This window comes from Rhipicephalus microplus, chromosome X (assembly GCF_043290135.1).
Source record: "Rhipicephalus microplus isolate Deutch F79 chromosome X, USDA_Rmic, whole genome shotgun sequence".
In the NCBI taxonomy this organism is placed as follows: Eukaryota; Metazoa; Arthropoda; class Arachnida; order Ixodida; family Ixodidae; genus Rhipicephalus; species Rhipicephalus microplus.
Genome location: NC_134710.1, coordinates 158,292,269 through 158,318,044, shown reverse-complemented (window position 1 = coordinate 158,318,044; position 25,776 = coordinate 158,292,269). Strand labels below are relative to the sequence as shown.

At 45.2% G+C, this 25,776-nt stretch overlaps 2 protein-coding genes across 2 annotated transcripts in view; one reads left to right on the top strand and one right to left on the bottom strand.

Annotated features, from left to right (window-relative positions):
• Positions 1–25,776, bottom strand: part of LOC142775126 (adenylate cyclase type 7-like) — a 286,309-nt gene that overhangs the window by 36,810 nt on the left and 223,723 nt on the right. The gene's annotated exons all lie outside the window — the stretch shown is intronic.
• Positions 1,085–5,706, top strand: LOC142777020 (uncharacterized). Its single transcript, XM_075881326.1, has 2 exons — positions 1,085–1,275; positions 4,842–5,706. Exons 1-2 carry the CDS (start codon positions 1,118–1,120, stop codon positions 5,191–5,193), a joined length of 510 nt encoding a protein of 169 aa, XP_075737441.1. The 5' UTR covers positions 1,085–1,117; the 3' UTR covers positions 5,194–5,706.

Sequence of the window (25,776 nt, the reverse complement as noted above, 5' to 3'; positions counted from 1 at the left end):
AATTGGTGTCTTTTAGTTTTTTGGTGTTGGACAGCACTAGTTCTCGATCCTTGAAATGGCTGAACCGGACAATGATGGGTCTATTTTTACTTGGTTGAAAACGCCCTATGCGATGAGCGCGTTCAATGTCTCCGGGTTGGACTGAAACTTCCAGATTGGCAAGACTAAGATCCATGACGCGCTTCTCAGACTGTGCCCAAGTCTCGTCACTGGCATCTTCAAAACCGTAAAAGACAAGGTTGCATCGTCGCTGTCTGTCCTCAGAGTCGTCCATCCTGGCGGCAAGGCTAGCGATGTCACCACAGTTTTGCTCAGTTAGTGTTTGTAAGCCATCGACCTTTTCTTTTACCGCGGCTGTTACAGAGCAGTTGTCTTCAATTTTAGAAAGTCTTTAAATAATTTCTTCAAATTTCTGCTCGTGTTGCAGGAGCGTAGAACGTATGGATTTCATTTCCTATGTCCTTTAAATTTTACAATGAAGTTAGGCATCCTACATTAAAAATATGACGATCGAAAATCAAAAATAATTATTCGTAATGAAACAGTAATACTCAGCATTCAAATAATGCCACCCGTTAACCTTTTTTTCTATCACTACCAGAGAGAGCGAAAGAAGATTTATGGGGAAGACTATGCGATAGTATTCCCTGCAGCTGGGATGAGTGCTCAGTCCTTAGCACACGGTAGTAATATTATCAATTTAAATTATTAAAGTTGCTTTCTTTTTCAGCAAGCTATAATAAAATTATTAGTTTAATGATCGGTTTCCTTCATGCTTCCTTCGCGCATTCGTTTACTTTGCAAATAGTCGCACAAGGTTCGTGGGGAATCCACGTTAGTGCGTTCGTGCCTTCTTATAATGCGATAATCGTGATTATCAGCCGCGGCACAGCAACAAATTTTTTTAACTCCTTCAGCCTAATTTGATGTTATTGCATATCAAAACTCTATAATCTTGAAATCATTAAAAGAACGAATATTTATATTTCTTTCATCTAAACTCTAAATTTTTTCATTATATTAACTGCCGGTTCCAATGGTCCTGTAGCGGGTACGAGCCATTTGTAAAAGGTCAAGCAGGCAAACAAGTGACTGTTACCTGTCCCCGGCAGCAGACATGGAACGCTCGCATGCGACAGAAACCGTGGAGTGGGCCGAAAAGCTTCCCCGTGTGCTGAGCAAGCGCAGGATCCCCGTCTTCATCTACGCCTTCATCGGAGTCCTGACTGTGGCCGGCGCTTGCTTCGCTGCCGTCACGGCCGTCGTCCTTTACAGGTCAGCCAACGCACACCCAAGTCATACGGCACGAAATCCGCGGTTGCGTATAATGAACTGCACGGACAGCAGGTATAAGCCGTAGAACAAACATCGCGCACCTGCCAAGCGAGGAAAATTTCCGGATCTCCTGCTTACCGAGCTCATTTTGAAAAAGACGTGGGTTTCAGCTCTTTTTTTCTCTTTTTCTATTCGTTTCTACCTTTGTTCTCGAAATATACAAGTGACCTCAGTTCAACTTTTACACCCCTAAAGTGTCTGCAGACATATTGGGCTGCCCCTCTTAATAAAGTGTGTCAGCTCTTCTAAATTTCAATCTTCGCCACGAAGGTAACACCGAGATGCGCTCTATATTTTCGGGAGAAGTGCTGAGCCAGATGCTGCGTTGGATTTAGCAGGACTTACGCCCCTGTGACGTATCTGTTTCTATTGCCGAGGTACCTTGTTTCCGGCTAAGAAAGGGCATCGTCCACTTCAGGGCACACCATTTGTTGTCGAAATCAATACACCATTTTCTTTCTTTTTCTCCAGTCTTCGTTAGCCACGAACAGCCGCATTGAATTCTGTATTTAATGGGCTTTCCACAATATAAACAAGGCAAAAACTGCACAAAACCTACGTAAACTAGAACTAAATTGACAAACTGGAGGCCCTTTTTTGTAGGGCAACATGGCGGCCTCTTGGTCAATGTCTCCCTTTAGAAACTATAGCGCATTGTCCAAGCTTCTTCTTGAGTTAGCGTGCCAGAGATGTTATATGATTGCACCTGGCGAAGAACTTTTTGTGGCAGCACAGCCAAAGCCAAGTTGGCGAAGCTTCCGTTAGTATGCTACCTACCACAAGTACCCACAAGGTTTTTCGCTGGCATTTCCGATTTTACAAGTGTCCTCAGCACTCGAGCAGTCCTTTGTTAATTGCTAAGGTGCGTATTATACCACAGCACTTCACACCGGTTTTGACAAGAGGTTACTCAGTTTGGCAATAATATTCGAATTATCGCCAGTGTAAATATATACAATGGAAAGCATTTATTAAAAATCAAGCGTAACTATTGATGTAATTTACGAGTGGCCCGCTCAATCAAGTGCAAATTTAGTTTTCAGTGGACCTTTTATACCACACACATAACTTAAATAATCCGATTACACTCTTGGCCGTGCGACGTTCAACTAAAGAGTACAATGGACGGCAGTACCATTCCATGGCAAGCGATAGAGTATTATGTGTTGTGGTGAAGCTTAAGAGAAATTTTTATTTAAAAAATAAGTATATTACCATTTACAAATAACACTTAGCACCCAGGAGTTTAGAGAACCAAACTTTGGGCGTGAGAGAAGTAAGTCATTTAAAAACTTCTCTGGCATACAGGGCGAGTGTTGAACCACGGGCTGTTCAGTTTTGGCGATACACCAACTTCTCGCGTAATGGTGAGGGGACTCATCGACGTCTAGGGCCAGCAGCACTGTTTCCACATATCAAAAATGCTGTTCTCGCACCATGGTAGAAACGTAGTGATCGACATTCAACATTGACGTGTCTGGTTCGAAAGCGGGCGAAGTTTTCTAAAATTGCGTTGTGTTCCCAATGTCGAAAGTTATCATTGCGAAGTGCAATGCATGCGTTCTGACCGTAGGCGCTGACGAATTTAACAATATACAGGAAATCTCACCAAAGCGTTCGTATTTGCGCCAATGGACAAACAAGGATACCGACACTGTATAGCCCATGAAATGCATCAAATGCGTCATTTTCTTTGCGTATTGTTTGGGATAGTAGCTTAGACAAATTAATGAGTCACCACAGATGGCCAGGTTGGCGGCTTCGAGGTGGTAATTATTAGAGCCACAAACTGGTGCGCATGAAATTAATATATCACTACACACAGTTATTTCGCTCTATAGCAACTGTATGCAGTCGTCAAAACATTCTAAAACAAGCTGTTGCCTTCTTTGCTTCTTACTGGCTAATTAGGATGACCTGACAAAGAGTAGTTTATATTTGCTGAAATGCAGCGAAAATACCTATGCTTGAAAGGGAAACCAAGCACGATAACCAAAAATCTGTCAAACTATCGAAACAAGGAAATATTTTTTAATATTTTTCAAATTTTTTGTTCATTATGCAAAAAGATATCGTTTACCACAATGCTCAACAAGAAGAGCACGAGAGGTAGAATACGTTTAGTTTCACGCAAGATAGCCTTCATATCTTTACATTCGCGGACTACATGCATGTAAACACCGTAAAAGAATTTGCCTTGGTGGTGGCATAGAAAGAGTCTATTACGTGAGCGCATGGTTGTAAACGTCTTGCATCCAATCACACCCATGGGCGGGGCATCCCTCAAAGTATCAATATGCATCATGCGCATCCGTTCTGGGGGACCCCACAAGATGACGGAAAGGTTAAAGGAGCAAAACTGACAATTTTGTAGCACGCAGCCACAAAAAAAAAAACTACAAATTTTTCAGAAGGAAATTTTCGTGGCCGCTGCGAATAAACACTCCTTTGCTCGGACATTTCTTCGACGTGCATCAGTTATCCCGCGTTTCCCAGACCTATGCCCGTAAAGACGATTTCTCTGGCTAGTATTTACCCACTGTGGTATGCTCATTCAGGCAAGTCCTGGTACATAGTATGTGTTCCAGTCCTGGTAGATGACACAGTTTATGAACAAGGCTTCTGTATGGAGGCCCAAACACCTTTTCTTAAGAATTAATTTGGTCGGTGTTCCCTTTATTCGTCCTGTTTCGTCCCAACCAGACGAATTTCCGTCAAACTCTCGATTTCATGTTGCACTACATCGGCTCCGCATTTCCACCTGCTCCTTCGACCCCCTTCACAACGGTATGGATACGTTAACGATTCATAAGTCGTTTTCTCGAAGCAGTTGACGACCCGCAAGTATTAATGACAAAACTAGTTCTCCTCAATAAGTACTGCCTTTTAATACTTATGCACGCACTCATATAAAAACGTTGGGTGCACCCTTAGGAAGGCTGAGCGGCATGTTACATACATACCCCATTACTGACAAGCGGAGTTTCACGTTAACGCACCTACACCTAAGCAACGTGGAACGGTTCGCAAGACACGTGTGTGTGTACGTATGTAACGTGTGTGTGTGCTTGTGTCCGAATTTAATTCGAAGTCCCCCATTAAGGCGTGCCTTAATACCATAGCGCAGTCATCAGCATAAGATATCAGAAATAATACCGACACTCATAATCATACACAGCGCTGTGGATATCTGTCTTTCAAAGCACAGGCTTTCACGGCATTACAATAAAAATTGAATATGCTTCCACAAAGACTTCTTTTTATACACCTTAACTGACGTCACACCTGCTAACAATACTTGACTTTTTTCGAATTTCTTTGGGGGGGGGGGGGGATAAGGGTGTGCTGCAGTGCTGAGTCACTGATTCTTACCCTTTCATACTCAACACGCGTCACGCGAGCTAGCCTAAATTTCACAATTGGTCAATATTTTAATGTGAGGAGAGAGGGGTTGCTGCAGCTCTGGGCGACTGATTCTCATTATCTTCGGCGGACGTCCTTTGCAGGACGGCTGTGCACGATCTCACCATGGAGGAGGAGGCAGATGGGCCGATCGCGCTGTCGGGCCCGCTGCCCAATGGCATGCAGTCACGGCTGCGGCCGCTGTCCGATGGGCGCCGTGTTTTCTGCATCTACAACAATCGTGTCTCGGAGCGCCGGCCGTCGATGAACTTCACCATCGAAGACCTGAAAGTGAACTTTTGCGACGACGTCGTCTACGGCTATGTCGGCCTCGACGGCACGTCCACCACCATTCGTAGCAAACATCCAAAGTATGATTTTCTCGAGGAAGGCTTGAAAATGTATGCGTCCCATACTCTGAAGCTGCTAAACACAAAATTTGGCATGGTGAATTGACATTACTGTTAAAAAACAATCGATGGTGCCAGAGTGTTGTCAAAGGGTACAAAATCACTCCGAGTTGAACGACGAGAAAGTGGTTTCTGTATCGCCTTCACTATTGCTACGTTCGAGATCACCTCTTCACCACTCATTTCTTCATAAAGCACGCGTACAATATCAGCAATGCGCACTGAACCTCTCAGAATTTCGAGCTTGTCGGTCAGCCGCTGTTAGCTCCGTTAGAGCGCACAGTCGGAAATGCACAAGAAAAAGTGAAAACTTATTGGTCGCGCGAGGTAGTCCTGCGAGACAAAGAAAAACAGGTACGCGACTGCATAGCAAAGTAGGTTAAAAGACAACTGTAAACTGATATTCATGCACAACTGGATACTTTGTGCCTTAATCACGTCACGTGAATTACCCTACTGAAATCACAGAGTGAAGCCACCGTTGCACTCATATTTTTATTCGCATACACCTCGAATTGTCGCTCACAGCCAACGCTGCTTTTTCGCTTCCAACAATTAACACCGACGCCGCCAGTGACACCGACAGCAGCATTTCTGCGAAACAAGTTCTTTAACGCAATAAGAGAGTCGTTCACGATCTCGCACTCCCGTTAATTATACCCTCGGGAGACACGCGCTCCAAAGTCCTTAGGCAAAAGGGGACATTATTCATGAAGGAGTCCAGGCGCAGTCACACATAACAAATCAGTAACTCCGGCAAAGACTCTTTTCGGAGAAGAAGATCCCGCATGCAATTCTCGGCCACTAAGAGATTGCTGTCGCATACAGTGCGCAGAATTGATGATTCGAAGGGAATACCTCGAAACACCATGGGGCGCCCTGTGAGTATTCATTTCTTGAAAATGTTTTCATATTTAGCAGTAATACATATCCAGCACATGATGAACGACAAATATTTACTGTAGCTATACTCTGAAACGCCCGCATCGTGTTCCCAGCGCCGACATGCTGATGTTGACAGTGGCACGCCGCACGGTCGCAAGATATGCCTTGTCGCACACACTCTGTGAGTTGTCGCGTGCGTCACACGTTTGTGGGTTTCGTGAGTGTCTTTATGATGGGGCCTTCTTTACTAGACTTCCATAGACACCTCGCCTATCGAACACGGCTGCACCTGCGAGTGCGCTGCAAGGGATGCTCGCCAGCGTTCCTGCTATATATACGTGAAGGATGTGTGCTGGGCTATCTCAGGCCTTCGCTGGGCCTCTTCTCTTTTGTGTGCACTTGTTCGCTATTGTGATGTGAGGGAGGCTCTAAGGCTAGTTATCAGACCAAACTATGTGTTTAATGTTTATAATATAATAATAATGAAAATGAGATTAGTGTTTAACGCCCCAAAGCCCCGCAGGGGCGTCTGCTTAAGCAGGCGTTTAATGTGTAGCGGCACCCCGGACCCGAGCCAACGGAGGGGGGGGGGGGGGGGTTGACTACTCCCTTGCGCACCTAGCCGTGCGTGGCATTGCCGTGTACGGGAAAGAGGGAATCATGAAAGCCGACGCTTAGTGGCTAAACCTTCAAGCCCCCCCCCCCCCCCCCCCCCCCCCAGCGGAGGCAACATACCCCTTTGGCCCCGGCTTCACTCAGACGGCACCCCTGGGCTGACCCACCCAGGGAAAACAGGCAGTCGCCTTTTCTTATCTCTCTTCCTCTACATCTTCGTTTTTTCTCTTTCCTGCCATCTCCTCACTTCTTTTAGGGAATGTTTCTCCCATATTTAAAAAAAACTCTGGTGAGTCGCCATTTGATACTATCTTAATTCGCTTTCACTGCGTTTATCTCATTCACGAAAAACCCGAGAGCAACAAGAGTCAAGCCGACTTCAATTATCGCTTTATCGCAATGGCTCCGCCAATCCACCGCGCAATCACAACTGCGTGAGTAACACTATGTATGAATAAAACGCGGCAATCCGGCACTGACACAAACTTGAAAACTAATGGCAAAAACGTGCACTCCAAAACACCACTTCTTCAGAGTTGCAAGACCATTTTAAGGTGCTGTTAGTGACGCGAAAACAGAAAGAGAACATATTAGTTTAAGTTTTATAGTTCGTTCAACATTAAAATGTTTGTGTGTTCAGGTATCAGGAAGTGTGATCCACGTGCAAAATGTCGTTTAGCAGTATTTAGCATGAAAGTGATTTAAGCAGGGGTCTACCAACTCTTTTGTAATGTGTTTACGTTACAGAAATACGTCACCGAAATCAACTCGATCAGATGGCTAAGAAAAAACTTGAAGAAGCATCGTTGACAGGAGTTCCCTTTACGACCTCTCGGTCCGCAACGATAGCTGACAGGCGTTTCACACACAGCGCGATATTTCCAAACGTATAACTGTTGGAGTTTGACGTACCAAAACGGCAATATCATTATAGAATATGCCATGTAGAGGGTCTTGAAATTTTGACCACCTGGGGCTTTTTTTACGAGCTTAAATATAAGCACATGGGCTTCAAGCATTTGTCGTCTTCCCAGAAAATGCGGCCGCCACGGCCGGGATTCCATACCGGAACCTGCACCTTTATACAGAGGCAGGATGCGACACGAACGGGCCTTTTGTCTCTTACGCTTTTCCCTGACAGTTCCCTTGGTTGGCAGGGTAATGTCGTTGTCTGGATGTGGTAGAATGCAGTAATGCGTGGCATCCGTGACCAGCTCCGGCAACACACAGTAGCTACTGTCTCATTCAGCGCGTTTTCAATACGATAAGTGCAATTTTTTTCGAACACATTGAGAGCCGACAGATTCAGCCCAAGCCTTGCTCATGACATCCATCCATGCAAAAAAAAAAAAAGCGCTACGACACTCGCCTGGCTCTCGCGCGACGTTCCCCGCTTGTCCTGTGAGAAATCACGGGCAGGCTAGCGGGGCGATACAACACGCGTCGCGTTTCTGTTCGCGTTTCACGGCGCTTTGAAGGCATGCATATCAAGTACCAGTGCGTATTATGTGTTTGTTTAAGCCACCTTTGCGCGGGATCCAACATATACAGTGCCCAGGTATATGTTAACAACTTCAGCTATCGCAAGGGGTTAACACATATAAATCATGATCATGGGCGCTAGTCGTAGGGACGAAAATGTGCCAATATAGACGTCAAAAAAGGTTCGCCCAATATGAAACGGTGCCATATCTGCCTAACACCAATATGTATTGTACAACCTGTGATGTCAAAGATGAACAATCAACTACTTCTGAAAAGACACATTTCAATTTCGTGTTTTAGCGGTGCCTATGACGGAGAAATCAGCCATGCTTTGAATCTTGCTGCTTGCACAGGCAACAATAGTCTGGTGTCGCGTGTTATTAGCGCACCTTCCCTCTGCAGATGGTCCCCTTAGAGTGACAAGCCCCGCTGTGGTGGTCTAGTGGCTAAGGTACTCTGCTGCTGACCCGCAAGTCGCGGGATCAAATCCCGGCTGTGGCGGCTGCATTTCCGATGGAGACGGAAATGTTGTAGGCCTATGTGCTGAGATTTGGGCACACGTTAGAGAACCCCAGATGGTCGCAATTTCCGGAGCCCTACACTACGGTGTCTCTCATAATCATATGGTGGTTTTGGGACGTTAAACCTCATATATCAATCCATCAATGAACCATTAGGGCGACAAAATGGGTTCACTTTTAATTATTTTACTCTCTTCTGTGTGTAAGGAGATAACACTATTGAAAACTGGTTTTTTGTAACAGGACCAGAATAAAAAATTGGAAGATAAACACGTTCAGCCTATTTTGCTCAAATTTCTTTTATACAGACGGGTATGCCGGTAACTGGCAATAGCCGTATCGCAGAACGCTAATATTATGCGTGTTTTTGGTGTTGCCATCATGTTTTTATGGACCACTGCAGTTCGCCACCAGCTGTTATGCGCGTCATTGTAAACAATGCTGAGTACCTGAATGAGCGTTTAAAATCTTAGCAGAGGGGTGATTACAGGTTGTCAGTTCGATAGCAAATACTCATTTTATGCAATTTCACCGATGACCTTTCCACACAATTGTCACCGGTCTTTTGACTGAAGAAGCTCTCCACAATCTCCCGTGCGGTCCCGTCTTCTAGCTTCGACAGCGCTTTCGTTTCGTTCAGTAAAAATGGCATTGACAAACTTTACAATGCAGGCAGAGATTAGAAGAAGGTTGCCTTTTCAACGAGGTTATGGGATTCATTAGTCCATTATTTAAACAGTGCCCCGTTTAACCGATAAATCACTTCGAACACGTGTAACATTTCATGAACATGTAACATTTCACTCGTCAGTGTTTCCCTTGTACATCAAAACTTGTGCTTTTCGCATACCCAGTGTTTTAAACGTTGTATAATCATTTTGCAATACTTTGTTAGCCGTTTAGAAACGTGTGCATTGTTTCATGATTGACCGTACGCTGTTTTCATGTTTTACTTGTTGTTTTTCTCTCTTTGTGGTTTGCTTATTTTATGTAAACCTGAAACTGATGTTTTTAATGCCTTTTTATTTCCTAATTTCTTGAAGCTTGAAAGTTGACGTCAAATTGTTTTTTCATGTTTGTGCTTTGCGGATTTGTAATGCTAAGCGAAAAGGGGCAGGAGCCTCGTCAAGCTGCTAACATAGCAGCTTTTTGCTCTTATCCTCGCGTTTTCTTTCCGAAACTCTGTGAAAAAAATGCTCACTAAAAACTGAAAACTGAAACTGAACACAATATAGAGGAATACAATACACCATGCTTTCTGCACACTCAACCTATCAGTCCATATGGTTGACATCACGCTCATATTATCTTTTCGTGCCACCCTCAACTTTCTTTTCAACTCCTACGCTGATGCGACTTAACTTAATACTGGCGGAAAACACTACATCAATACCAAAACAACTTTCCACCTTTCTCATGCGATGAGAAAAGGCATGAACATACAGAATACTGACGTATATTTAAGAGAACAATGAGCAGAAAAAAGACCTTGAGAAAAAAAATTCAAAGAGGATTCTGTGATAACTCGGTCGACTATGCTAGTTGGGGAGAAACATCAACTGACTTGGTACCGAACAACCGTGGTGAGGTAACACAGCCATACGCCATTCGCGAGCGGTGCACTCAGTTTGTTTTCAGTGTCTACAGAATGCCAGCAAGTCGCGCACAGCGTGTTTCATCATTCTGACAACTTCGCGTCATTTCGTGGAGCCTGAGTCTTCCCACCTCGCTTAAAGTATCATTTTAGGCTGAACTAGGGCTGCTTTCTATAAACGTCATGAGTGCCCCGGTGACACTGTGGTTCAATCTTATCGGTTTACGATAGGATAGTTTTATGCCTTGGGCAGGCCATAGAATGGTACGGTCTTGAATTCGCCTAGACTTGAAGAAGGAACGACAGAAACTGATACGCAAGAAGCCAATCAATGAGCTAGCACTGAGAGGGAAAGTACAGGAATTCAGAGTATCGCTGCAGAACAGGTACTCGGCTCTTAGTGAGGAAACCAACCTTAGCGTAGATACAATGAATGATAATCTGACGAGTATCATTACGGAGTGTGCAGTGGAAGTTGGAGGCAGGGTAGTTAGACAGGACACTGGCAAGCTTTCCCAGGAAACGAAGAACCTAATTAAGAAGCGTCAAACCATGAAAGTGTCAAGTACAACAGACGAAATAGAACTGGCAGAACTTTCGAAGTTGATTAATAGACGTAAAGTATGCGATGTAAGAAGGTATAACATGGAGAGAATTGAACACGCTCTGAAAAACGGAGGAAGCTTCAAAGCAGTGAAGAGGAAACTTGGGATAGGCAAAAGTAGGATGTATGCACTAAGGGACAAAGAAGGCAAAATAACTACCAATATGGATAGGATAGTTAAAATAGCAGAGGAGTTTTACAGAGATCTGTACAGTAGCCGAGACAACCACGACCTTAATACTATAAGAACTAGCAGTAACCCAGACGACACCCCACCAGTAATGATAGAAGAAGTCAGAAAAGCTTTGGAAGAAGTCAGAAAAGCATGCAAAGAGGCAAAGCTGCTGGTGAGGATCAGGTAACATCAGATCTACTGAAAGGTGGAGGACAGATTGTGTTAGAAAAACTAGCCACCCTGTTTACGAGGTGTCTCCTGACGGGAAGGGTACCAGAGTCTTGGAAGAACGCTAACATCATCTTAATACATAAGAAAGGAGATGACAAGGACTTGAAGAATTACAGGCCAATCAGCTTGCTCTCTGTAGTGTACAAGCTATTTACAAAGGTAATTGCTAACAGAGTAAAGAAAACATTAGAATTCAATCAACCAAAAGAACAAGCAGGATTTCGAACAGGCTACTGAACAATTGTCCACATCGATACTATCAATCAGGTAATAGAAAAATGCTCAGAGTATAACCAACCACTATACATAGCCTTCATAGATTACGAGAAGGCGTTTGATTCAGTAGAAATATCAGCCGTCGTGCAGACACTGCGGAATCAGGGCGTAGATGAAGTATATATAAACATTCTGGAAGAAATCTACAGGGGATCAACTGCTACTATAGTGCTTCATAAAGAAAGCAACAGAATACCAATCAAGAAGGGTGTAAGGCAGGGGGACACAATCTCCTCAATGCTATTTACCGCGTGCTTACAGGAGGTTTTCAGAAGCCTAGGATGGGAACAGCTAGGGATAAGAGTTAATGGAGAATACCTTAGTAACATGCGTTTTGCCGATGACATTGCATTGCTGAGTAACTCAGGGGACGAATTGCAACTCATGATTACGGAGTTACACAGGGAGAGCAGAAAGGTGGGTCTTAAAATTAATCTACAGAAAACGAAAGTAATGTACAACAACCTCGGAAAGGAACAGCGCTTCGAGATAGGTAATAGTGCACTTGAAGTTGTAAAAGACTATGTCTACTTAGGGCAGGTAATAACCGCAGAGCCTAACCACGAGATTGAAGTAACTAGAAGAATAAGAATGGGGTGGAGCACATTCGGCAAGCACTCTCAAATTATGACAGGTAGATTGCCATTATCCCTTAAGAGGAAGGTATATAACAGCTGTATCTTGCCGGTACTTAGCTACGGAGCAGAAACCTGGAGACTGACAAAGAGGGTTCAGCTTAAATTGAGGACGACGCAGCGAGCAATGGAAAGAAAAATGGTAGGTGTAACCTTGAGAGACAAGAAGAAAGCGGAGTGGATTAGGGGACAAACAGGGGTTAAGGATATCATAGTTGAAATAAATAAGAGGAAATGGACATGGGCCGGGCATGTAGCGCGTAGACAGGATAACCGCTGGTCATTAAGAGTAATTAACTGGATTCCCAGAGAAGGAAAGCGGGTCACGGGGAGACAGAAGGTTAGGTGGGCAGATGAAATGAAGAAGTTTGCGGGTATAAATTGGCAGCAGCAAACACAGGACCGGGTTAACTGGCGGAACATGGGAGAGGCCTTTGTGCTGCAGTGGGCGTAGCCAGGCTGATGATGATGATGATGAGTTTTATGCCTTTGGCGATAAGTTTGACAGCCGCTACCTTGATCCAGTAAATATGGTGCTCAATTGCTGACCTGGAGGTCACGGGATCGAAACCCCGCCACCGCAGCCGCGTTTTTGAAGCAGGAGAAAATGCTCGAGTTCCTTGTAGAACGAATACGTGCATGGTAAAGAACCCCAGGTGGTTAAAAGTTCCGGAGCCCTCCACTACGGCGTCTCCCATAAACATCGTGGTTCAGGAACGTTAAACTCCATCCATCAATCAGTCATCGCTGAATCAAAAAGTTTTACGAAACCCAACACGTCCAAGTCTAGAATAAATGGCCAAACCACGCAAACAGGTTGGATTGACGCACGTCAGTTGCCGATATCAGCAAACGTGCAATGCGCATGGTGCCACTGAGAGCTTTTAAAGCTGCATTTTGCCAGAGGTCTGAGGGTTTACAGTACCATAAAATAACGAAGGTCGTTTTCACCAGTGTACACGAGTGCACAACAACTTGTCTATAATGGTTAATCTATTCTTCAAAAAATGTCTCCTTCAGCAATGCGTAGCATCTCCTTGGTTATCCCGATGGGTACATATTAGAAAAAAAAGCTGCCAAACGTGATTGTCCTCTTGTTATATCGATATTCATCTGCGAGTAAAACATACAACGGCAAAACCTTGTGTACAGTCGCGCTAAACATAATTTTCAACACGGGAGTGCGTGGCTTGATGAGTTCAAAGATTGCGCATAGCGTCCACTAGCCCTTATCTCCATTACTTACCGCCTTTCTCTCACTTCGATAGGATTCTCAATAACGAAATAGTATTTAGTTCTTCAAATATTAATGGTTCGAAGCCATGCACAACCTTTGAACCCGTGAGGCCGCGCGCTTCCGGGTTGTTCATCATATATACAGCGTGCCTGTAAAACTTCGAAATATTTCAAGATTTCTCAGCTAGACCACCTTTTCATGATAACTTGCCATCGAAGTTCTGCCATTCGAACTATTTGCGAGTAACAGAGCTCGATATCTTCGGATAATTGGTTCATACTTATAGCGATAACCTTAACCATTACACGATCCAAGTACTAGTATTGTTGCGTTTCTCGTGCTCTCCGTCTGAACACAACGGCTACTTTTTAGTACGAAAAAATAGGCAAAAGTCTAGTGTTTCAGTGAGTCTGTTACCCCTATGACGTACAGGTAAGCGAATATGCTTGCAAATGTCGTGTCTTCATTTATAGTTGTTGTAGGCCCGTGTGCTTAGATTTGGGTGCACGTTAAAGAACCTCAGGTAGTCTAAATTTCCGCAGTCCTCCACTACGGCGTCTCTCATAATCATATAGTGGTTTTGGGACGTTAAACCCCACATATCAATCAAATCAATCATCATTTATAGTTGCGCTTATTGCCCGATTTGATAGTCGCTAACATTATAAAGTTTTTCTGAAGGATAACTCGTTAAAAGAACTGTTATAGTAAGCTTGACCTTAGCCTTCAAGATTAAAACGCGATAGCGTAGTCGAGCGCCGTTCGCCCTGAATTCGCATTTATCAATTGCTAGCCTAGTTTCGTTTCTTTTTGGACATCTCAACGCCGCCGCAAGCGAAAGAACTTCTGTGCGCGTACAATTGGCCATTATAAAGTATACGAGAATTCCTAATACAAGTAAAGCTGCAAAGTGCCCAATAAGTGAGCGTCATGCTGCACTCTTATGATGCGGCGCTGCTGCTGATAATGATTAATTATGCCTCAGCGATATGTAATGAGTGGACATTTGAACTCACCACACGTTGCGAAGTTAGCATGTTTTGACTGCTGGTGCGGTTCTACGTTTTGGCCACGCAATATGCATAAGAAGAATCGTTGAACTGCATGAAATTTGTATACGTTCTTTTTTCGAAGCTGTTTCAGCCACCTGCGTCACCGTAGTACACCTGCTTTCCACACATATAGCTTAGGTTCTATTTGAAGTTAGACAAAATATTTTAATTATTTGTTTATTTCAATCTTTCAGCATCTTGTTTGAAACCAACAACGCCGACGGGAATTACATAATTTCTGCGAAACGAGCTTTTTAATACTAGCACGCTAAAAATAATTTGTGCAAAGCGGCAGTGATGGTAACGTTCTTATAATGTTGGCATTTCTCGACCCCAAAGGAGCAGTGACACACAGTGCGTCGTTACAAAGCATATGGGATTCCACTACATCGTTCTAATGTTAGTAAACCACACTGTGACAATATCAGCACCACTAATTGAATAGCTCGATGTCACTATTTTCAGAACATTCATTAGCGAAATTTCATGCCATATTATAGGAAGCGAGCAGGAGCTTGTGAAATCGAAGAAAGAAAGAGAGAGAGAGAGAAAGTTAGGAAAGAACCTTAATAGTGCTTTTCTTTTGGCTCATGTCAAAATTTAATCACTAACTGTGTCATTGCTGAATAACCACATATAAATAATTGGTTGAATGGCGCCGCTGCATCCGAAGCGGTTTCGCAATGTTACTTTGATGAGCCTCAGATTGAATTTTTCAGCGGTGGCACAGCCTGGTTTCAGATAATCTTAAAAAAGCTCAGGCAGTATAGAGGCCTATAGCTTCCATGCAGAATTCAATTACGTGAGAAGGGAACGGAATAGTGCAGTAGTGTCTCGGTCTGTGCTTGAGGCCGCAAGATTCCGTGCTTCAGGTTACTAACGCATAATTTGGAGCTGCACGAAGCCACACTTAAGACTGAAGGTACTAAATAAGGAGCGACGGTGTAAAACGAAAGTGGATGCGAGCACTTCAAAAAAAAGGGGAAGAGAAAACGGTAGATAGACGCTTCCCTCTTGGTTGAAACTATGTGCTTGATCGCACGACAGCGCTCTCGAAGTTTCGAAAGGTTAACCGGGTTGGTTGAAAAAAACCGCACCGCATTGATTCTGTGTTGTGGCAACAAACATTTTGACAGCTCAACAGAATGGCTCGAATGCGGTGTTTTCGAAGTGTGTATCACCCTGGTGTTTTCAACTTATATAATGAGAGATGCAACTAGTATCACTAAATGTTCTACTGACCTCAATTAGGTTAAAATGAAAAGGAAATCACAACTGGCAAAAAAAGAAGTCCAGGCATCTTGACGAAGTGAATTATGACTATTGGGCAAAGCACTTGGGATCGTTCTTGCCATAAATTACCTGCCAGTTTTCCCATTGGCGCATGTAAATGAGTGACAACGCGTGTGTACAGTATATACTATGTGCTTTTGTCGTTGAGCCACCGGTTTCCGCGTTCTCAACGCCGAGGTAGTAGCTTGTCGTCGGTCATGCTGTTTTGCCGCTGCTTTCCAAGCACTCGCCTCGGGGTAGCCTGCTGTCTGCTTAACAGTACCATACGTTTGCGAAAGTTGCCTTGGCAAGCCAACGCCGCCACCTGGCTACCTCAGATTTCCTTCTTTTTTTCATCTTGTTGCTGTTTTTTCTTTCACGTCTGTTTCTTTCTTTATTGCTCCCTCCTATTTCAACTCTCCCTAACCTTCACACGACCCTTCTTCGCACCCACTTTTCCCTCTCATCTCTTTTCCTTCCTCCTCACTGTCTCACAAGTACGGAAGGCCTGGCAATGCTTTAGTCTTTTTCCTCTTCTGAACCTGTATTATCAGCTTAAAATCCCTCTTCCTCAGCCTTACGTCCCCGTTTTGCCACTTTTCTGCACTATAATAATCATACATAAATGCAGTACTGTTCACGATTCTGTCAAATACAAACAAAAGGTTGTCCCTCATTCCTTCTCGCATTAGTAAATAGTTTCCAATCCTAGTTATTTAATGCAATAGCAACATGTCCCAGTAAAATTTATAACATTAGAACGTGTCGTTACTTCAAAGCTACATTTCAGTCTTGCAGTTAAAATTGTAGTGTCCAAGAATGAGTCGAAACTAAATGAGTAACTTATATCAGGTGACATTCAACATCGTTGGCAGCTTACTAGTATCTGAAGTTACAGAGTTCACTGGTACACACTTATACGCGCTCTTTTAAAAAGCAGAATACATGCCTCCGACATGTCTAGCTGCAACACTGGTGTTAGTCTGTCACGAGTCGCGAGACATAATTTGTAACTAAGATCGCGGAATAAAAAGGTAATAACATGAACCAATATAACTTTGTTTCTCAAGGGTTCGCTTATATAAGTGACTCTTAGAGGAGAGAAAAGAAGATAAAAGTGAGCCCTGTAACTCTCATTCAGGGGGCACACACCTCAACAGTAGCTCACGAGAGATTGGGGTAAGGAGGAATTAAAAGGATAGCGAGGATTAAAGGTATAGAAATAGAGAGAGGCGCATGTACAGCGAGAACACATACAGAAGTAAGGAGAAATTAGGAACGATGGACATGGTCGCAGGAGTCCGAGGACAGAGCACCACTCAGCGAGAGCTCTTGTCGGCGTCAGGAGATGCGTAGGGCGAGCCAGTCGGTCGGAGCGGCGCTGTCGTCAGAGATCGCGGGGCCACAACCAGTCGCCACAAAACCAAGCGAGCGCCAGAAAGAAATACTACATAGTCGTGTATAGAATGTTGACTAAACATTAGAGTATTGATTCGGAAATGAACATCCCAATTATACAAGGTTCAAAATTGTTTTATGGTGTTCTTAAACTTCAGCCTTGGAACGTACATGAAAACCACCTTTGCAGATAGAAAGAAGTGTAAATTTAAATGCTCGCTTTCTTTCTAAGAAACAATAGTAATGACAACTAAGAGACCATGATTCCAAGGAAACTATCAACATTATCGTCCTCGTCATCCTGACTACGCCCACTGCAGGGCAAAGGCCTCTCCCATGCTCTGCTATTCAACAGAGTCCTCTGCTTTCTGCGTCCACGTTATACTTGTGAACTTCTCGCTCTCTTCTGCCCGCCTATTTTTCCGTCTCTCCCTCACGCATTTGTCATCTCTTTGAATCCAGTCCGTTACCCTTAATGACCAGTGGTTATCCTGTTTACGCACTACGTACCCTCCTTATGTCCATTTCTTCTTGATTTAAACTACCCCCCCCCCCCCCATTGTTTTTTGATCCACTCTGCCCCCATCCTATCTCTTAAACTACACCTGTCATTTTCCTTTCCATCACCCGCTGCGTCGTCCTCCATTTAGTTGAACCCTCTTTTGTAAGAAAACTACAGGAAATGTTCTCAGTAGTAATTTTAATGCAAATGTAAAGAAAAAAGGCAGATCCCACGTATACAGTAGGAATTTATAATACGCGAAGCGCGATTGAAGAAGGTTGATAAGCCACTTTAAAATCAGCACAAAGTTACGAGGCGGACGGACGTAGTACGCACTAAACATAGGCAGACATGTTATGCGCACTCACGTATCTAGTTAATTGCAAGTATTTTGTTTATATTACCACAGAGATTGCTACTACTAATTAATTTACAAAGAGGAACAACGGGACGCTATGTGAGCGTCTACAGTTCCTCGCAACTAACGAGACGCTATGTGGGCGTCTGCAGTGCCTCGCAACCAACAAGACGCTATGTGGGAGTCCACTGTGCCTCGCGCCTGCTCACGCATCTTGGGCAGAGCAGCGCATGCCTCTGGTGTACGAGCACGAGCCGGGAAGACTGGCGGAGTAGTTGTTCAGAAAGGGACACGTAGGCGGAACGCTTTTAGCAGACTCTTTGTGACATAGCTACTTTTCTGGGCACAAGTTCGCCCTCAATAAATTATTGTGTTTGTTCCCCCTCTTGTATTACATGACATTCCGGTGGAGGTCCGGGGTATGATTGGAAGTTCCCTTGACGCAAAAGAAAGAAGCCTTGACCCAGAGCGATTGGAGCCTGGCGAACTTACTCCAGTACATCAGCGTTCAAGTCGCCGCCTCCGAGGTGAGTCACCTGAATTCGGACCACTCCTCACTACTCCAGACACGGGCAGCGGTAACCGCCAATCTCAGAGAAATGGCCAATCCAGCTTCAACATCTGAACTCATCGTGTCTCCCCCGTGCTTACTTGAACCCTTCCACGGTGACGAGCACGAAGATGTGGAAGACTGGCAGGAGCATTTCGAGTGGGTCGCAAGGACCAATGCCTGGGATGATGCGAGGAAATTAGGCCGCGTGTACTTTGCGTTGGAGGATGGAGCGAGAATATAGTTTGAGAACCACGAAGGGGCAATAGCGACGTGGGAAGGCTTTCGGCAGCAGTTGCTTTCTGCGTATGCCAGCACGGATTGCTGGGAAAGGACAGAAAATGCCCTTCAGTCAAGAAACCAACGCACGAACGAGAGTGTCAGCATGTATATCGAGAACATGTCCCGCCTCTTCAAACAAGCCGATCCGAACATGACCGAAGAAAAGAAAGTGCGCCATTTGATGCGTGGAGTCAAACAGGACTTATTTGCAGGCCTGGTTCGCAATCATCCTCGTACCGTTGCTGAATTCCGCACAGAAGCCACAACCATAGAAAGAGCACTGCAGCAGCGTGCCCGTCACTACAATCGGGATGCCGGTAGTGAGCCCGCGGGCGTCCTTTTGACAAAGTGAGACAGCACCAACGAGGCGCTGAGGGAGCTGGTGCGTTCCATCGTCAAAGAGGAGCTTCGTAACATTCTCCAACCGCAAGTCATGCCGACAGTTTCATCCCTCACATCCGTCATCCATGATGATGTTCGGCACGCCATTCTTCAGCCGGAACCAGAAGTGCAACCTCTTCGACTTCCACAACCCATGCAGGAACGCCATGTATCAACGTACGCAGACGCTTTACGCCAACCTGCCGTTCACAATGCCTCGTTTGGGACTCCCGGTGCCCGCCAGTTAGCTTCGACTAGCCCACCCTTTCTTGGAGAGCAGAGACCATGGAAAAGCGATGTGTGGCGCACACCTGACAGGACACCGCTATGTTTTCACTGTAGAGAAGCTGGACATCTTTACCGACACTGTCCATACCGAAGGGTCGGTCTGCGTGAGTTTTCTGTGTATGCCCCATGCCCGCGTAATGGTGAAAAGCCTATAGAAATAGAGGAGTACCTTTCAAGGCACGGATATCCAGCCCCTAGCATCCAGCACCAGCCAAGGTAACCAGCACCAAATCGTTATCAATCGCCAAGTCCGCGACGTTCAAGTTCACCACCAAATTCACGAAACTATCGGTCAACGAGCCGCGTCAGGAAAACTGAAGCCAGCAACCTGGGTAGGCAAGGCCGCTGATGTCCGACAGAGCTAAGATCCTCCGTCAAGGCCCCAGCGAAGCAGCGACGAGCAGAAAATGACGACGAATATAAGTAAAGAAAAAATTTCTTCATAGTTGCGTGTTACTATGGACGGGCGGGAATTTAACGTAATGGTTGATACTGGTGCCGATTATTCAGTCGTAAGCTATTCAATCGCATACGATTTGAATAACGTTTTGACGCCTTGAGGTGGACCAAAAATACGCGCGGCTGGGGGCCATCTGATAACACCTCTGGGAAGATGCACTGCCAGGATCGGCATTCAGGGTGCCACTTATGTCACTGATTTCCTAGTTCTGCCAGAATGCTCGAGTGACGTAATAATCAGAATGAATTTCCTGCTAGATAATGGCGCCATAATAAACCTGCAGAATTCTAGTATTTCTTTTTCGACAAAGCTGGCCATAGACGAGGAGACGGGAAGTTCTGCGTTGCGTGTTATCGACGGCGACGTAACCATGCCACCACGATGCAGCGTCGTGGTTGGCGTAAGGAATGACGCATTCGTCGACTCTAAAAGAATAGCGGATGGCACTGTCAAGCTGCTACTAAAGAAAGGAATTTGCATAACTCAAGGCATTATTCGCTTACGTGGTGGGCTTGCCAACATACTGCTCACTAATTTCGGAAGTGAAATTCAGCATGTCGCAGAAGACACTACCATCGCTTTTCTACACAGCTTTACAGAAGTTACCGACTTATGTGCCATTGCGTCAGAGCCGCCTACTTCGGAATTTACCCATGACCTTGGAACATCATTTTCAAACAGCCGAAGTCTATCACCAGCCGAGAGGAAGATCCTGGAAGACCTGATAGATGAATTCGCAGAATGTTTTTCCACCCCATCAAAAGTACGCCGCACGCAGATCGTGAAACACAGGATTATCACAGAGGAAACAACCAGGCCAGTGTATCACAACACCCTTACAGAGTTTCGCCGAAAGAACGAGAGGTTATAAAGAGCAAGGTACAGGAAATATTGCAGGATGATGTCATTCAGCCATCTAGCAGCCCATGGGCATCGCCGGTAGTTCTCGTGAGAAAAAAAGACAACACGTTGAGATTCTGTGTAGACTACCGGAAACTAAACAGCGTAACCAAGCGGGATGTATACCCCTTACCGCGTATTGATGACACATTGGATCGGCTACGGCACGCCAGATATTTCTCTTCGCTCGACATAAAAAGCGGATATTGGCAAATCGAAGTGGATGAAAGAGACCGTGAAAAGACCGCTTTCGTAACCCCGGATGGCCTGTACGAGTTTAAAGCACTACCTTTCGGACTCTGTTGTGCGCCAGCGACATTCCAGCGCATGATGGACAGTGTCCTCACGGGGCTGAAGTGGCAGTCATGCGTAGTCTACTTTGACGATGTTGTGGTATTTTCTGTGACGTTTGAGCAACACGTAGAGAGACTACGGTCAGTGCTTCAGGCTATCCAGTCGGCCGGCTTGACAATCAAACCAGAAAAGTGCCAGTTCGGCTCCGACAAGCTTCGTTTTCTGGTACATATAATAAGCGCGGAAGGTGTTGGCCCTGATTCTTACAAGACTGCGGCGGTCACAGGATTCCGAAAGCCCAGAGACAAGAAAGAGGTGCGTCGATTTTTGGGCTTATGCGCTTACTACAGACGATTTGTAGCAAATTTCTCGAAAATCGCCAAACCTCTAAACAAACTCACAAAAGACGAAAAATCATTCGCTTGGGGTGCAGAACAAGAAACAGCTTTCAACGAATTAAAGCAACGTTGGCAAAGCCCGCCGATCCATGCCCACTTCGGCGAGACCGCTGACACAGAACTCCATACAGACGCAAGCAATATTGGTCTCGGCGCAGTACTCGTACAGTGGCAAAATGGAGAAGAAAAAGTGATAGCTTACGCCAGCCGAACCCTCTCAAAAGCCGAAAAAAACTATTCCGTGACAGAAAAAGAGTGTTTGGCAGTGGTATGGCCTATCAGCAAGTTCAGACTATACCTCTATGGAAGGCCGTTCTGTGCCGTCAGCGACCACCACTCACTTTGCTGGCTGGCGAATTTAAAAAACCCGTCGGGACATCTTGCCAGATGGAGCCTCCGACTGAAAGAATACGACATCACTGTTGTATACCAGTCTGGGCGAAAACACAATGATGCCGATTCCTTATCACGCTCGCCACTTGACTCTACTCCTTCAGAAGAAGACGACTCGACACTTCTGTGTGTGATGGAAGCCTCAGATATTGCGGAGCATCAACGAGCTGACGCAGAACTGCTCCCATTGATCGAACACCTTGAAGGGCGTGCCGGCCAGGTCCCACATGTATTTAAGAGAACATTATCTTCATTCTGTCTCCGTGAAAATGTGCTATACAAAAGGAACTTCGGGCATAACAAAGAGAAGTTCCGTCGTTCCGTTAGCATTGAGACCCGAAATCCTAGAAGCTTGTCATGATAAACCATCATCTGGTCACTTGGGCGTGAGCCAGACATTTGCCAGAATTTATCAGAAGTATTACTGGCCCAGGTTGCTGGCGTCCGTGCAGGAATATGGGAAAAAATGTCGTGAATGTCAAAGACGCAAAAAACCACCACTGAAGACGGCCGGCCTGCTCCAGCCCATAGAACCGCCTGCTACACCATTTGAGCAAGTTGGAATGGATCTTCTTGGACCCTTCCCAATGTCACCATCGGGCAAGAGGTGGATCGTAGTCACCACCGACTACTTAACGCGGTATGCTGAAACCGGCTGCCTTGAGCGAGGAACGGCAGCTGATGTAGCCAAGGTTTTTGTGCACAGCATAGTTCTTCGACATGGCGCCCCAAAGGTTGTAATCACCGACCAAATAGCAGTCTTCACGTTGGAGTTGATGCAATGTTTGTTGATAATGACGAACACCAGCCTTAGGAAAAGCACTGCGTACCATCTTCAAACGAATGGGTTAACGGAACGCCTAAATCGCACGATCGCTGATATGTTCTCGATGTACGTGGACTTGGAGCATAAAACGTGGGATGAAATCCTGCATTACGCAACGTTCACCTATAATACGGCCCTCCAAGAGACCACCCGCGTCACCCCATTTCAGCTCGTCTATGGTCGCATAGTCAATTCAACTCTCGACGCCATGCTCCCAGTCGACAATGACCACTAAGAGTCATCTGACATTGACGAATTTCTGCAGAAAGCTGAAGAAGCACGCCAGTTGGCAAGGCACCGAAACGTCAACAACAGTTCAAGGATGCGGACTACAACAACCTGCGCCGCAGGGGAGTCAAGTAGCAGCCAGGTGATCAAGTATGAATCTGGACACGGATACGACGCCGCGGCATGTCAGAAAAGCTCCTTTGACGGTACTTTGGTCCATATAAGGTCCTTCGTCAGCTAAGTGACCTAACTTATGAAGTAATCCCTGACGGACAAGAGCAAAACCATGCGGAGGTTGTCCACGTTGTCCGTATGAAGCTATACCACGAAAGAAAATGAAACATCTACCCCCTCGACTATTAACCTTCCGAATTCACGCATCGAGACGATGCGCATTTCGGAGGGAGAGTAATGCCACAGAGCTTGCTCCTACTAATTATTTTACAAAGAGGACCAACGGGACGCTATGTGAGCGTCTACAGTGTCTCGCAACCAACGAGATGCTATGTGGGCGTCTGCAGTGCCTCGCAACCAACGAGACGCTATGTGGGCGTCTACTGTGCCTCGCGCCTGCTCACGCATCTTGGGCAGAGCAGCGCATGCCTCTGGTGTACGAGCACGAGCCGGGAAGACTGGCGGAGTAGTTGTTCAGAAAGGGACACGTAGGCGGAACGCGTTTAGCAGACTCTTCTTTGTGACATGGCTACTTTTCTGGGCACAAGTTCGCCCTCAATAAATCAAGGTGTTTGTTCCCCCTCTTGTATTACGTGACATAATAGCGTAACGACGGTACCACTAACGTTTGCAATACCAGCACCAGAAGTGCTATACGCATGTAAATAATGCCGTACATGCCTTTCATGTAATTATTATCACGACTGCGCATGGCAGTTGTTTTCGTCGTCCATTCACGTCACGTTAGCAAATTTTGTATATGGGAAGCTAGCGAAAGGGCCATGAGCGCGGTATGAGCGTAGCATAGTCATGTTTTATATGACATGGTTGTCATGATTATCATATTTGGACATGTAATTTATTTCACGTGACGTAATGCCAAATTTAGTATAAGCGAAGCTAACAAAACGGCCGTGAGCGTGCTATGTGCTTAGCATGTAGTCATGTTTTACATTACACGCATATCATGATTATCACGTTTGGACGTGTCATTTGCCACCGTCGTCCATTCACGTTACGTAATATCAAATTTGGTATATGTAAAGCTGGCGAAACGGCCGCGATTGGATCATGAGCGTGGCACCTAGTGATGTTTTTACATGACAAGCATGTCATGATTATCATGTTTGCACCAGTCATATACCTTCGCCATTCATTTACATCTCGTAATCCCAAATTTGGTACATGTTAAGCTAGCGAAACGACCACGAGCGCACCATGAGCATGGCATGTAGTCTTGACTTACATGACACGTTGGTCATGATTTCCACGTTTGGGCCTGTCACTCATGTTTACCATGCAGTCATGTCACACTATACTTGTTTTGTAATGGTTCATGTGAACGAAACCAACGTAAAAGCAGCAAGATCACGACATGTATATCATAATATTCATGAAATGCGTGTCCTGATTTTCATGTTATCAATAGTGACGTATGCTCGTCATACAGTCATGTTATGCGATACCAATTTTGGCATAGATGCCATTGTCAAAACGGTCAGGAGGGCTTAAAGTAGTAGTAGGCGGCTAGATAGATAGATAGATAGATAGATAGATAGATAGATAGATAGATAGATAGATAGATAGATAGATAGATAGATAAATAGATAGATAGATAGATAGATAGATAGATAGATAGATAGATAGATAGATAGATAGATAGATAGATAGATAGATAGATAGACAGACAGACAGACAGACGCGGGCAAAGTTGCCGAAGTTCGCAGAGAAAATGCTTAACATTTAAAAAAATCGGACAAAAAGATTACTTGCCGCCGAAAGGAACCGAACCTGCGACTTTCGAATAGCACGCTTGACGCTTTATATACCACTGAGTTACGGCGGCGGTAATCTCTCTGTCCAGTTTGTAGGGTATACATGTGTATTTAATTATCAGTGTGTCAGTCATAGCCGCCAACAGCCACAACGGCTACTGTGTAGCACTATTACCTGATGGCGTCACGTAACATGTGGTCTTATTACAAGCTGGTAGCCGACAAATAATCAAGAAAGCAAAAAAGCGCACAAAAACACAAGACAGTGAAAGACACGGACAAAACACTCTTTCACTGTCTTGTGTTTTCGCGCTGTTTTTCACTGCGTTGACCATGTACAACAGGCCCAAATAAGCATTTTAGTACTGACCAATAACCCCTTGCATACATCTTGTTACGACCGGCACCTGGGCCGACGAGGGAGTGGCGTTCTTTCTCCGTCGAAGAAGTTGCTTAAGGGCTGCCGGCCTATGTCCTCCACGTATTGTACTTCCTAGTTCGAAAGTGAGGCGCCGTGCCACCTGACGCTGTAAGCTGTTCTAAGAACCAACCACAATGGTGTCCGAGGTCGAAGCGTGTTTCTCAAAAAGGCAGCGGCGTCAGCCCCAACGACGACTCGCCCCGTTGATTGAGCCAGAAGTTTTCCGGATCCTGTTGAACTTTGTTGCGGCCGCCCTCTTTCATGCATCCTGTCTTAGAAGCGGGAAATCCCTCACTCAGCGGCACTCACACGACAAGGAAAAGCCACATTGGTGCCACTTTGCAGCGCAGTAACCAGGCCCCAATATACGACGTTTACCTGGGCGGGTGTGGGCGTCACTCTCGCAAGTGGTGTGTGAC

Bases quoted from the DNA above. Each gene is read 5' to 3' on its own strand.
- LOC142777020 (XM_075881326.1), top strand. From the start codon at position 1,118: ATGGAACGCTCGCATGCGACAGAAACCGTGGAGTGGGCCGAAAAGCTT. The intron at 1,276-4,841 runs GTCAGCCAACGC...CGTCCTTTGCAG, and splicing joins ACGGCCGTCGTCCTTTACAG to GACGGCTGTGCACGATCTCA.